The sequence below is a fragment of the Parasteatoda tepidariorum genome, chromosome 1 (genome assembly GCF_043381705.1).
Source record: "Parasteatoda tepidariorum isolate YZ-2023 chromosome 1, CAS_Ptep_4.0, whole genome shotgun sequence".
Classification (NCBI taxonomy): Eukaryota; Metazoa; Arthropoda; class Arachnida; order Araneae; family Theridiidae; genus Parasteatoda; species Parasteatoda tepidariorum.
In genome coordinates, this window is record NC_092204.1 from 17,629,551 (window position 1) to 17,643,518 (window position 13,968).

Genomic DNA, 13,968 nt, shown 5'->3' on the forward strand with positions numbered 1-13,968 from the left:
TAAAATTGGGTGTTACGCCTTTTTCTAGGAAAAAAAAATCACGCATGAAAAATACAGAGTAATGATAACTTTTTCAAGAATTACACAACTAAACATAAATATCTTGTTTAAATCTGACAATTTCTAGGTCGAACAGTTTAGATCCAACCGGGCTTCGAATCTTAGCTACTCGATCTTACCCCAATTCCCCATGCATTTAGTTAGAGCAATTATTAACTTTTGTTAATTGCAAATATAGTAAAGTACAAACATAAAGTTAAATTTAATATTATTGTAACTTCTTAATTTTTTACAGACGTATAACCCAGTTTGCGTAACTCGCAAAATCGCTGCTTTAATTGAGCACGCAAGCTTGCAAATGGTTTTCGTACTATTAAACAATAAACAATCGCAAATTAATTTTAGAGCTACTTCTTTATTAATTTGGATTTTCTAATCGATGCATTAATTTTTATATTTTGTGAAATGTTCGTTAACTCACCTCGGTTTGACCTTCTTTGGCAAGGGACTCGTGCATGACACATAGACTCTAGGAAAGAAGAAAAAAGTTAAAATTTGTGTGGATGTGTATATGTTACTGTGTATGACCGAAATCGGTGGTTGTTGACTTTCACCGGTGAATGTTGACAATCACATAGTCGCTTTGGTGAATGTCCGAAATATTTATTACATCTGATTACATCACTAGACCTAGTATATAATTCGGACATTTACCAAAGGTCTATTCATATTAGGTCTAGTTAAGCGCCATTGCCCGGTATATCCTACACTGATATTTTTTTTAAGATCAAGTGTCACTGCCCAGTATACCCTACAATGATGTTTTCTTAAGGTCAAGCGCCATTGCCCGGTATACATTTGCCCGATACTCCAAACTCTGGTGTTGTCAGTAAGTATTAAAATATCGAATAAATGTAATTATATCCACGAATAAATTAATATCAAATCGGAAGTAATAAATATTTCGGACATTCACCTAAGCGACTATGTGATTGTCAACATTCACCGGTGAAAGTCAACAACCACCGATTTCGATCATTCACAGTAACATGAACATCATTTACATANGGTGCCTATAAAAAATAAATTACTATACATTAATATACTTCATATATTAAATATGTTATTATCTTTTAACACATTATTGCCCTACAGAGCTAATATTTTTCAAAAAATAATTTTAGCGTTATTTCTATTACATTTGAAGGAAAAAATTAGTTATAAAAAGGGTTCACATCAATAATGAAAATTTAGTGGTCCAAAATCTGAATATTGTAGACTAACTTGAGATAAAAAAACGAATTTTAAAATTGCTTAATTAATGTCATAGTACACATCAAAAATTAGTAATTGCCATCTATTACACCCTGAAGCTAATTATGTCCATTACCGCATTAAGATTCGTATTTTTTTAAATTTAATGTAAACAAAACTAAAATAATATTAGTAATCGGATTCAACATATAGATTAAAATGCTTAAGGGGAATGAATAAATAAATGAAGAAACCAGAGAATGTGAGAAGTTACAAAATTTTGTATTAAAAAATAATTATCTAAAAATTCTAAAAGAGTAAAAAACAATGTTTTATTGAACAATTATACTGTCAGTCCATAAATACAAAGCACAGTACAACATGTTAATTAGAAATATCAAAATTTAAATTAAAGATTTTTTGTATCAGACACTTTCAATTATTCCGTTTGAAAAACTTTAAAACTAAAATCTAACCTACGCGTAGAAAAATAAAAACAACAATTAATTTTAAGTGCATAACATTCGATGCAAAAAATATATTTTTCGTTACTATTTTGTTATTTCAAAACTCATTTCGAGACGACAATTTTGTCTCCTACGCGTCTGATTTTAGCAACAATTGTCGCCATGCTGGCGTGAGCCTTAGTTATAAGAATGCGTATCTTTTAATCTGCATCGTGTTGGAAAATATTTTACGAAGTGGCTGCCCAATAATAAAGTGAGAAGAATTTTGTAAACATTAAGCTACCTCGTCTCATCTTAGAAACTCAGTTGCTTAACCAATAGATTTGACATGCATAATAGGAATTTTTTATTTTGTTCTGGTGTTTAGAACGTTCATTTTTTAACTTTAAAAATAAGGGTTTAGCTTTTAATACATTAAAATTTAAACGTTACACATACATATTCCTTTTTACTTTGAATTGAAGCATTGGGCTATCACACCTTTCCATCTGACTCTATTTGTGGCTAGTTATTTTGCCTTCATGTCTTTCCCATTGTTTTCAATTCACTTGCAATCGTCCTGCTCCAAGTATTTTTAGGTCTCCCTCTTTTTCTATTGCCTTGAGCGCTCCAATCAAAAACTTATTCTACTTTAAATCTTTCAGGTTTACATAGAACATGACCAATCCATTTCTATTTTTTGATTTCCAGATCAATCGGTTTCTGTTTTGCTTTTCTAAGGATTTCTGCATTACAAATTTTATGGAACCACTTGATACACAAGATTCAAAAGTAGTTGTTAATAAATACTTGAAGTTTTTGATGTTACTTTTATTGCAGTGACAAGTCTCAGATCCATAGAGTAGAATAGATTTAATTATACTTCCAAGATACGTAAAACTATTTACTTCCTCTTGTTTATTATTTTTTTTTAGAATGTCATTTTATTGTTTAGGATTAATTTTCAAAATTTTAGTTTTATTTAAAATTAAACGTTACTGCCACTAAAATAAAAACACGAGTTGGCAGCTATGGCAATAAGTTTTATTGTTAAGTGAGTGTTTTATCTCATGGAGTTCGTGCGATTTTCGTTTTTTATTTTAGTGCATTGTGTCTTCAAAATCGTGCTTTTTTTCTTCTTTTTTTAATTTTTTTTTTAAAAACTTTAATGCGTAAATTTCTGCATAAATTTGTTCTGAGTTAATTTGTGTTCAATGGCGCGGATACCAATGTGGAAAGTGTTTTTGTCAAGCCCACGAAAGCTGAAATGATGCAGAAGATAGATTCTTCACATGTGAATTTCGTACATTGTAACTGAAATTGATTGAGATAATAAAAATGTCTGGTACTTTTTCAATAAAACTCCAAGTACCATTTCTAAACTTCTTATAGAATTTAGATATACCTACCCCACTAAAATTAGATGAGATGCCTTTTTTTCAGGAAAAAAAAATCACGTATGAAAAATGCAGAATAATGATAACTTTTTCAAGAATTATATATTGTACACAATTAAACATAAATATCTTGATTAAATCTGACAATTTCTGGGTCGAACAGTTTAGATCCAACCGAATCTTAGCTACTCGGTCTTACTCCAATTCCCCATGCATTTATTTAGAGCAAATTACTAACTTTTGTTAGTTCCAAATATAATAAAGTACAAACATAAAGTTAAACTTAATATTACTGCAACTTCTTAATTTTTTTACTGACGAATAACCCAGTTTGCGCAACTTAAAAAAAATCGCAGCTTTAATTGAGCGCACAAGTCTACAAATGTATGTTGTACCACTGAACAACAAACAATCGCAAATTTATTTTAGAGCTACTTCTTTATTAATTTGGAGTTTCTAATCGGTGCATTAATTTTTATATTTTGTGAAATGCTCGTTAACTCACCTCGGTTTGACCTTCTTTGGCAAGGGACTCGTGCATGACACATAGACTCTAGGAAAGAAGAAAAAAGTTAAAATTTGTGCGGATGTGTATATGTTACTGTGATTGACCGAAATCGGTGGTTGTTGACTTTCACCGGTGAATGTTGACAATCGCATAGTCGCTTTGGTGAATGTCCGAAATATTTATTACATCTTATTACATCACTAGACCTAGTATATAATCCAAAGGTCTAATCATATTAGGTCTAGTTAAGTGCCATTGCCCGGTATACATTTGTCCGGTATATCCTACACTGATATTTTTTTAAGATCAAGTGTCACTGCCCAGTATACCCTACAATGATGTTTTTTTAAGGTGAAGTGCCATTGCCCGGTATACATTTGCCCGATACTCCAAACTCTGGTGTTTCTTTTAATCTATCGTCAGTAAGTATTAAAATATCGAATAAATGTAATTATATCCACGAATAAATTAATATCAAATCGGAAGTAATAAATATTTCGGACATTCACCAAAGCGACTATGTGATTGTCAACATTCACCGGTGAAAGTCAACAACCACCGATTTCGGTCATCCACAGTAACATGAACATCATTTACATAGTAACCTCATCAGGACGTTTATTTCATACTTTGCCCAAATAGCATTTGGCATTCTATAGATTACCTAGGCATTTTATACAATGCCTAGGGAAAGTATGTAATACTTCTCACATTTCATACTTCGCCTAAAAGCATCCGGCATTCTATACAATGCCGGCGTTTCTTACTTTGCCGGTAACATATATATAAATGTTTTTCGGATTTAAATAATCAGGGAAGCCACAGGCGACGAAAAATGTGAAAAGTGGTAGAAACTTAATTAACTTTTATTTATTTTTCATACTTTTAATTATTTAATCATAACTACCACTATGACTTATTATTCAAATTAATCATATTTAAAATAAAACATTCTTGTTTTAAATTTAGAATATTTGTAATAAATATGTAATAAAATAGTCAATTAACTTTTCGCATCTTTGGTCGCATGAGAGAACCCTAGTATAATAGATAGAGTAAAACTCTTGCGATACTTTCAGTATTAAGAAATTTATTCAGAGAGGACCACTTATATCATCACTATGTCAACTTCCGTCGACTGTTTTTAATTCCAGAACCAGGACCACACACCTTCCACTAATTAACAAGATTTAGTTAATATAGAAGAAATATTTTAAATAAAAAAAGTGGTACTTTAATATTCATAATTATTTCTAAAAATTAATTTTTCGTTAATGTTTTTTGAAAGTACTGTATTTTTTAATCCGAATTCTTTTTTCTTTATTTATAAAAAATTGGGCAGCGCAGAAGGCCCATATTTGCAAATTCTTGGAATAAGATAGCGTTTTAGCCAAGAAATTCTTTGATATGCCTCAGATCACATTAAAATAAAATTTTAATTCAGGGTAACAAATACTCTAGTCCATAGTTAGGAAACATGTGACCTCCTTGATTTTATTGAGTTGCATTCAACACATTCATTATATAGATTACGGCAATTTAAAAATTTATATAGTTGAATAATATATAACTTCGTTCTTTCATAAACTTATAACATATAAACGTATTATATTCTGATATGACACCATAAACTCGGGTATCTAGTATTAATTTTGTTGAACTGTCTTTAGATATAATTTAAGTGGTGTTTAATAATTAGTTATACGTTAAGTATTTATTTAGATTAATTTTGATAGGTTGTCATAAGTTAAAATTTAAGTAGAGTTAAATAATTAGTTAAAAGTTAAGTATTTATTTAGATTCATTTTGTTAGGTTGTCTTAAGTGATAATTTGAATAGTGATGAATAATTAGTTATATGTTAAGGATTTATTTAGATTCATTTTTCAGGTTGTCTTAAATGATCATTTAAGTAGTATTAAATAATTAGTTAAACATTAAATATTTATTTAGATTCATTTTTATAGGATGTCTTAAATTAAAATTCAAGTAGTTTTAAATAATTAGTTAAACGTTAAGTATTTATTCAGATTCATTTTGTTAGGTTGTCTTAAGTGATAATTTGAGTAGTGATGAATAATTAGTTATATCTTAAGGATTTATTTAGATTCATTTTTCAGGTTGTCTTAAGTGATAATTTAAGCAGTATTAAATAATTAGTTAAACATTGAATATTTATTCACATTCATTTTGATAGGTTGTTTTAAGTGAAAATTTAAGTAGTGTTAAATAATTAGTTAAACGTTAAGTATTTATTTAGATTCTAGGCAACTTATCAAAATGAATCTAATATGTTTTAACATTAGATTCAATAATATTATATAATTTATTAGATAACGAAATGGATCCAAATAATTTATGGAAGACTATCTATCGAAATGGATCTAAGTATTTATTTAGATTCATTTCGATAGATAGTCTTCAGTGATAATTTAAGTAGTGTTAAACAATTAGTTAAACGTTTAGGATTTATTTAGATTCATTTTTAGGTAGTCTTATTTGATAATTGAAGTTGTGTTAAATAATTAGTTAAATTTTAAATATTTATTTAGATTTATTTTACTAGATTGCGCTAAGAGAGATTAAGTAGTGTTAAATAGTTAGCAATAAGTTAAGTGTTTATTTAGAATATTTAGATTCATTTTGATAGGTTGTCTTAAGTGAAAATTTAAGAAGTATTAAATAACTAGTTAAACATTGAATATTTATATAGATTCCTTTTTTTAGGTTGCCTAGTGGATAATTTAAGTAGTGTTAAATAATTAGTTAAACATTAAATATTTATTTAGATTCATTTTGATAGGTTGTCTTAAGTCAAAATTTAAGTAGTGTTAAATAAATAATTAAACATTAAGTATTTATTTAGATTCATTTTGATAGACTGTCCTAAGCGATAATTTAAGTAATGTTAAATAGTTAGCAATAAGTTAAGTATTTATTTAGAATATTTTAATTTATATAATACATGTATTTATTTAGAATAATTTATATAATATAAATAGTTATTTAAAATAATTAAACAATATTATTGAACATAAATAGTTAGCAATAAGTTAAGCATTAATTTAGAATTTATTTGGAATAACTTTGTATTTTTACAGAAATAAAAAATAGTTACCAAGTAATTGTCTAAATTTCTTTATTTTATTTAACTTATTGAGATTATTTAACTTTTTATTGCTATCTAAATTGACTGTTAAAAATTTTAAGCATAAATGGTGCTGTGGGGCCGCAGAAAGCCATTTCAATTATTGATGGTGGAGCTTGCCCTTTTCAAGCTATAGCTTATACAGGGTGGTCCTAAAATATATGTCAAAAATGTAAAGGTAGGTAGAGGGGACATAAATAAGCATATTTCGAATAGGAATGCGTGTGCGTTAATGGCACGTTAAAGCACTAGTACGTAAAGCAGTATGAATCAGAGGAAACTGAAAAGACAAGTAAAAACAAAAGAAAATAAAAATTTATCAACAGTTTACAAGAGGTGCTTGAAAGAAAAGCCACCAACATCGATACAAGATTCACAGCGACGGCGCATGGATCGGCGTACATTAGAAAAGACGTTAGGCATGTCGAGCACATGCAAAGCAGCAATAGACAAGCGAGCAACAAGATCTTCTTGATGGGACTCTCGTACACCAGGCTTTTAATATGACCCCAAAAGAAAAAATCCAAGCAGGTTAAATCAGGAGAACGTGGTGGCCAGGGAACTGGACCACCCAGTCCAATCCAATGCTGGCCGTAGACAGTGTGCAGTTGATTTCTGACGCTCCCTGTACATCCTCTGAGCAGCTAATTCATTTCCTTGTGCAGCCTCATACATGAAATGCACGTCGGCAAGCTCCAGATTGGTGAAACGATGCATGCTGTTTGAGATCAGTGCGGGAATCTAGCTAGCAAGCGCTTTTATACGCCACAGTCATCAGCGCTCCCTACCGGCTTAAGGCGGTATTACCGCACACACAATCCTATACGAAATATGCTTATTTAAGTCCCCTCTACCTACCTTGACATTTTTGACACATATTTTAGGACCACCCTGTATATGTCATACGGTACTCAAGCCATGTCACGATAGAGAGGTGCGTGAGAAAGTAGTACAGCATGTAAGATTTTTAAATTATAACTAAAATTAGTACATAAAGAGTTTGACGATATCGCAGACATCCCTTAAAAATTGTTAAAAATGAAACAAGGTTTCTGCGGTCCTTGAAAATTTTTAGTAGTGGTAGTAAATTTAGGTTAATTTTCTTGCGTAAATACTTTCTTTGGAAAACAATTTTAGTGGAAGTTACACAAAAATCAAATAATCGACATTTGTTTAATTTTCGTTACCACTTTTTAAAATTTAGAAGACCCGCGGGTACTCTGTGAAATCAAGGTACTTCCGCGTGAGCAAAGCCACGGGCAACAGCTAGACTGCGAAAAAATTTGGTTAATATATTGTTTAACCCTATGCACTCAGAGTACTTGGTGATAATTCCATGCAAAAAATAAATATTAGTAAATATTTATTGTTTTTTAATTCCTTTATTTAAAAACAATCGAAGCATTTTTAAATTGTGAGTTGTACAATTTTCACATCATTTTAAAGTACGTAATTTTAAATGGCAAAATACAAAATTTGAGCGAAATTGGTCGAATAGTTCCTGAGAAATCAAATTTTAAAAAAGTCGTATATTAAAAATCTCTTCAAAATTTAAAGACGCAAAAAATAAAGGTAACATAAAGGGGTTCAAACTTTGGACCGCTCTCCTGGCCAAACTATTAGGACCATATTTCCCAAATTGCGGTTATCCTATATATTTTGGAGATCAAAAATCCGAATCTGTTCAAAAAAAGTTAGGTTTACTCACATTTGTGTCTGATTTCGTAACTTGAAATATTGTCTGCACTAATTAATTAGAATATTTGAGGTTACCCCCTCAAACCATTGAGTCTTAGCTCGTGAAACTCCAATCATTAGATCAAAAATTATTGAGGATTGTCCATTTTTTATTTTGCACATTGTACTACAAAATTTTGAAAGGTGACCAAGCTGGTCGCCAAAGGCGGCTAGTAATTATATATTACATACAAAAAAAATTTTTTTTGTAGAAAATATTGAAATTAGGAAGAAAAAAAAAACAATGATTGTGAAGCAATCGCCGAGGATTGGTGAGTGGAGATAATACGGAACGGAGCCTTCAAGTCATAAAAAAATAATAAATTATGAGATTTTTTTCCCCTTTACACAATAATAACAATAATAATACGTGGGAAGAATAATTTGAAATGAAAGAAAAAAGCATGTTTATCACATCCATTTCTAATTCGACTGAGTTAACATTAAAGTTTATAAGTTGTTCAAGAAAATTTTGAAAGTTCACCAAACTGGTCGCCAAGGGCGGCTAGTAATTATATACTATATTCAAAAAGCGTTTTTTGCTTTATGTAAAATATTGATATTAGGAAAAAAATGATGATTGTGTAGCAATCGCAGAGGATTGGTGAGTGGAGTAAATAAAGATGAGAGCCTCCAAGTCATAAAAAAAATAATGAATTATAAGCTTATTTTCTACTTTATACAATAATAATAATGATATGGGCGAAAAGTAATGTGAAATGAAAGAAAAATGCATGTTCATCACCTCGTCCATTTCTAATTCTTGACCTCTCTCCTCAGGCGCCATATCCTTCGTTCGTTCCAGGAATTCTTTTAAACTAGAATCTTCACCTGGAAAAAAAGTTTGGATTCTTCAAAATTTGTCAATAAAATCCTTTGATGTACGGATTAATTGTATAGTTAGTGCTTTATTCATGTTGCACTGGAAGTACATATACAAAATTTAAACCCACATGAGTAAAGGGTATAGAATCATGTGACATTTTTCATTAAAAATGAAATCACAAACACAATGGACGACCAATATTTTCAGCTAGCCGACCGGCCTGTGTAGGGGGCAGGGAACTGTCCTTTCATCAGAAAGGTTTTGGGTTCGAATCCCAGGCAAGGCATGGATGTACTTTCCTTCTTTGTATTATCTGTCCTCACTGTGGGAGCGACGTTGGCCCACCTAATATGGTGCCCCTGAAAGAGAGGCCAACAAAATCGCCCTGTATATGCCTGAATTGACGGATGTTAATACAGGTGGGCATTGGAAAAAAAAATATTATTTTCAGCTGGAAACTAAACAATAACAAAGATATGTTTTATTTTTTGGAGTTAGGATTTTGTTTGAGTTTTAATAACTGACTCCCTACTTGTAAAATTAATGCTCCTCCCTAAAATATAAAGCATTATTTTAAAGTAATTAGTTATTATTTAATAATTCATCTAAAATGTTTATGTCCATAAAATATTAATTCTACTGCTTGATATTTTGCGTCGCTCAGTGTTAAACGCAAAGCGACACCATCGACTTAAATTAAAAATCAGTAGGTTATATATATAAATTAAAATTATTTAAATATAGTGGTAGATAAAATCCTTTTAAATTACTTTTATTTAAATAGAAATATGAGTAAATTCATAAATTTTGCTACCACATTAAATATAAAGATTAGATCTTCCACAAAAACTGAAATTATTGTAACAAACAAGGACCATTTACTTGATGAAGTCTCTTTCCTCTCTTCTTTGTTCAGAAAACTCAATATCCAATTTTTACATTAAAGAAACAAACGTAGTAGCAAATATCTGAAATACTATATAGTTAAATTATTTTTTTTTTCAACCGCTAGAAATGAATATTTTCATAAAAAATGACTCAGTTGATCTAGATTTTTTTTTTGACTGTCTATCCGTATCAGATGCATTCTTTTATGATTCGCTCATCTTTCCGTTTAGTACTTTGCAAGTCGAAGATTAATGAATCAATGGACGGTTATCCGCAAAAACCGGACACTCTAATGGACATTCAGAGGTTCTTTTACTAAGACTAATGGACAAATATAGGTTATACTGTCATCATCTATTTTTATTAATGCAGTTTTAGTGACAATATCTCATTATGTACTGCTATTATTATAATTTTTTTTTAAATTATACCAGTAATATTTATTTAACGGATTTTTTACTTATAATAATGCGTGCGAAATAATTGTTTTTTTAAAAATAAGCGTTTAAATGCCGGGTTCTTATTTTGCAATTGGGAAAATTGTCTTAATTAAAACTGTAATAGCAAGTTCGCATAAAAAAGTAAATGAAATTTTCCCTCGATTAGCAACTAGTTTGGATACAAAACATTGCTAGTTGATAATAGAACAAGATATATAATAGCTATATTCAATGGTGGATATGAAAATATACTAAAAGTAACGCTCTAATATTAAACATTAGAATTATCTGCTTTCAACACTTCCAACAAGAGAAATGTTCCATTAGAGTGGAACATTGTCATTTAAACGATTAAAGATCAAAATAACTATTCTTTCCTACAGATGTAGCTTCAAAATATATGTTGAACTTTAAAAATATAAAATAGTGGTTGATTTAAAAAAGATATTAACTGCTTCGCTTTTTGTTGACACGTTGAATGCCATGGGGGTCACCGGTGACAGGCACTGGGTTTGTTCGTAGCGCCTTTGGGTGAAGCCAACGTTATTAGAAATCCATAATTCGAATAAATTTTTAATTTTCTAATATTATTATAGTTACTAAAATGGTTCGAAAAAATTAATTCAATATGGAATACCAAGAAAATAGTTTTATTTATATACACAGAGATGCTAACTTGCTCCGGAGAGCCAATAAATATTTTCAAGTGGTAGATTATTAATTATAATTCTTGGTTTAATAAATTCAATTTAGTAGATTTTTATCCACCGCTATTTTTAAACAATTCACAGCTTATATAATTCACCACTTTTTTTTTCCAGATAAGCATGCAGAATCCGGGCCATGGGGACCAGCTCAAGCCTTGCTGGAGACAAGACTTGTTTTTCTCTGCTCTGCAATTATGCCGTATCACCGAACTGCCCGCGGCGGAAAGGTTTTCCCTTCCGGCCGCATGCCAACATCAGACTTAGATGAGACATCTTTGATCGACAAAAGATTTTTACCGGCCAGATCTATGAACTACGCATTTTACTCACAATTTCTTCTAGAACAAACTACTGATATCGTGGAACTTCGTAAGCTGCGAGATTTCAAACTCAACACTAAGTAGATATTACAATGAACTCTTTAACGCAGCGGCGTCCTCAATTCAAACTGTTGAGTCGAGTCAAAAGAAGTCAACTGCCTCAACTACAATGGAGACAACCATCATTGAGACAGCGGAAATCCCTGTGACCATCCCAGAAAGTAGTGTTACTAACGAAATAGAGACTGAGCCCGTTTCCGAGCACAGTGTTCCGAATAATATCACAACTCCTTCCAATAAAGATCTGAATATGGATATAGACGAAGAGACATCAGCCTCTGAACTTGAGATCCAAAATAGAAACAACAAAGAGCCACCAGCTAAAAAGAGAAAGAAGAAGAAAAAGTCTGCCGCAGCTACAGAAAATGTTGACCCATCCATGACCCAGAAAAGCTGCACTCCTTTGGAATCTCTTTTCATGCCGGAGCCCACCCCTATTACTGCATCAGAACCTACGGAGGAGACTATCAACAAAGCCACAGAGCCTTCCACTTCAGTAGAAAAAGCTCAGCCAGTTAAAAATGCTCAAGTCCTCATCCGTGGCCTTCCTGATGATTTTAGTACAGATGAAATATCCCTTGAATTAGGGAAGCGGAACATTGAAATCCTGAAAATAGTCCAGTCTAAGAAGAAAGTGGGTGAAGCCTTTAGGCCCCTCCCCCTGTACCTCATCGTTATGCCAATGTTAGCCAATCACGAGATGATCTACCATATTGAGAGCATCAAGCAGATCCCGATCAGCATAGAGAAATACCACGGCGGCCGGCGGCCGCTGCAGTGTTTTCGATGTCAGAGTTTCGGTCACACCCAACGCTCCTGCTCCTCCAGCCCAAGATGCATGAAATGTGCTGAAGGGCACTATTCATTCCAGTGCAGAAAGAGCCGAGACTCCCCAGCTAAATGCTGCAACTGCATGCAAAACCACACCTCAAATTTCACTGGGTGCGAGGCCCGCCCCAGTCGAAAGAGGAACACGATCAAGGACACGGCTACTTTTAGAGCCCACAGACTTGTTAGCCTCATCAGTGAACTTAAAGACTTGCTGAAGGACCAAGACGTACTGCATCTTCTCACAACTTTAATCCAGGGGAATTCCCCATACAACTGATGTACTACTGAATCAACTCATGCCTCACCTCATCATGGACTTATTATCTGATCCTAACTTAGAACTTTGAACTGTATATGACCTCTGGACTAAATGCCAAAACAGTATAGATGAATCGGTTAGAAGCGCTTCGCGCTTAACGCCGAGATTCCACACATATCAATCAATCAATCAATCAGATAAGCATGCAAAGCCTTTTAAAAATCTAGCACAATCTGTCTAAAATTGCTAACTTAGTTAGTAGTTTTAGCCATGTGTTAAAATTTTAATGAATTGGTTGCGAATGGAATAATAGAACTTGTGTAATAAGGATAATTACGCTTTCATTATAAAAGTACCAGCAATAAAGTTGTTTGAATTTTTGATAGGCAGTGATGGAAAAAATTGCTTGAAATGAAAAGTACTAAACTAAAAATAACTTAGATTTTGTTAATACTAGGAAAAAAATTTTTTTTTTTTACAAATCGGAGCAAGTTGGCATCTCTGCATTAAGATTTACTTAAAAATAATGTTAGAAACTGTGCAAGCTTCAAGCTGTGTTGCAGAAAATTATGGCAACAGTACGAAGTCATTAAATTTTGTCTCTTTATTTACTGAACTATTAACTTATTAATTTATTGCTACACACGCCTATGCAGATTTAAATGCTCATCATAAAGTATGGCTTTTAAACCCTTTATTAATTAAAAAAACGCTTAAAAATAAAAGTCGTTAAATTTTTTTAAAAACTTGTACGCGTTTCGTTGCCATAGTGGTATACCTTTATCAGTGGGGATGCCAACTGTTTCGCTTACTACAAAAGTTTTATTAGAGTGGTAGCGAATTAAGTACTAAAATTTGCAGAATAAGGTTAATTACCTTCATTTTTTTAAAGGTGTCACTACGGCATAACTCTCATAAAGTTGCATTTCGTATGAAACTTAGAATTCGTGCTATGTAGTGTGGGGGGGGGGATAACTTCAAATGAAAATTACTAAACTAAAAATATCTAAAATTTCGTTACCACTAGAAAAAATATTTTTAACTGGTAGAACCAGTTAGCTTCTTTGTAACAGCAGGACAAAGTGCATGGGTGGCAAAACAGAGATGTGATTCGAGGGGGGTCACGACAAAAATAAATAAATAAATAA

General features: G+C 31.7%; 1 protein-coding gene across 1 annotated transcript in view; it reads right to left on the reverse strand.

Annotated features, from left to right (window-relative positions):
- LOC107438278 (ubiquitin carboxyl-terminal hydrolase isozyme L3) overlaps positions 1–13,968 on the reverse strand; it is a gene marked incomplete in the record, with an annotated part of 71,838 nt that overhangs the window by 24,890 nt on the left and 32,980 nt on the right. Inside the window, 2 exon segments of the mRNA XM_071177285.1 lie at positions 3,603–3,650; positions 9,235–9,320. Coding sequence (XP_071033386.1) covers positions 3,603–3,650; positions 9,235–9,320 — 134 coding nt within the window.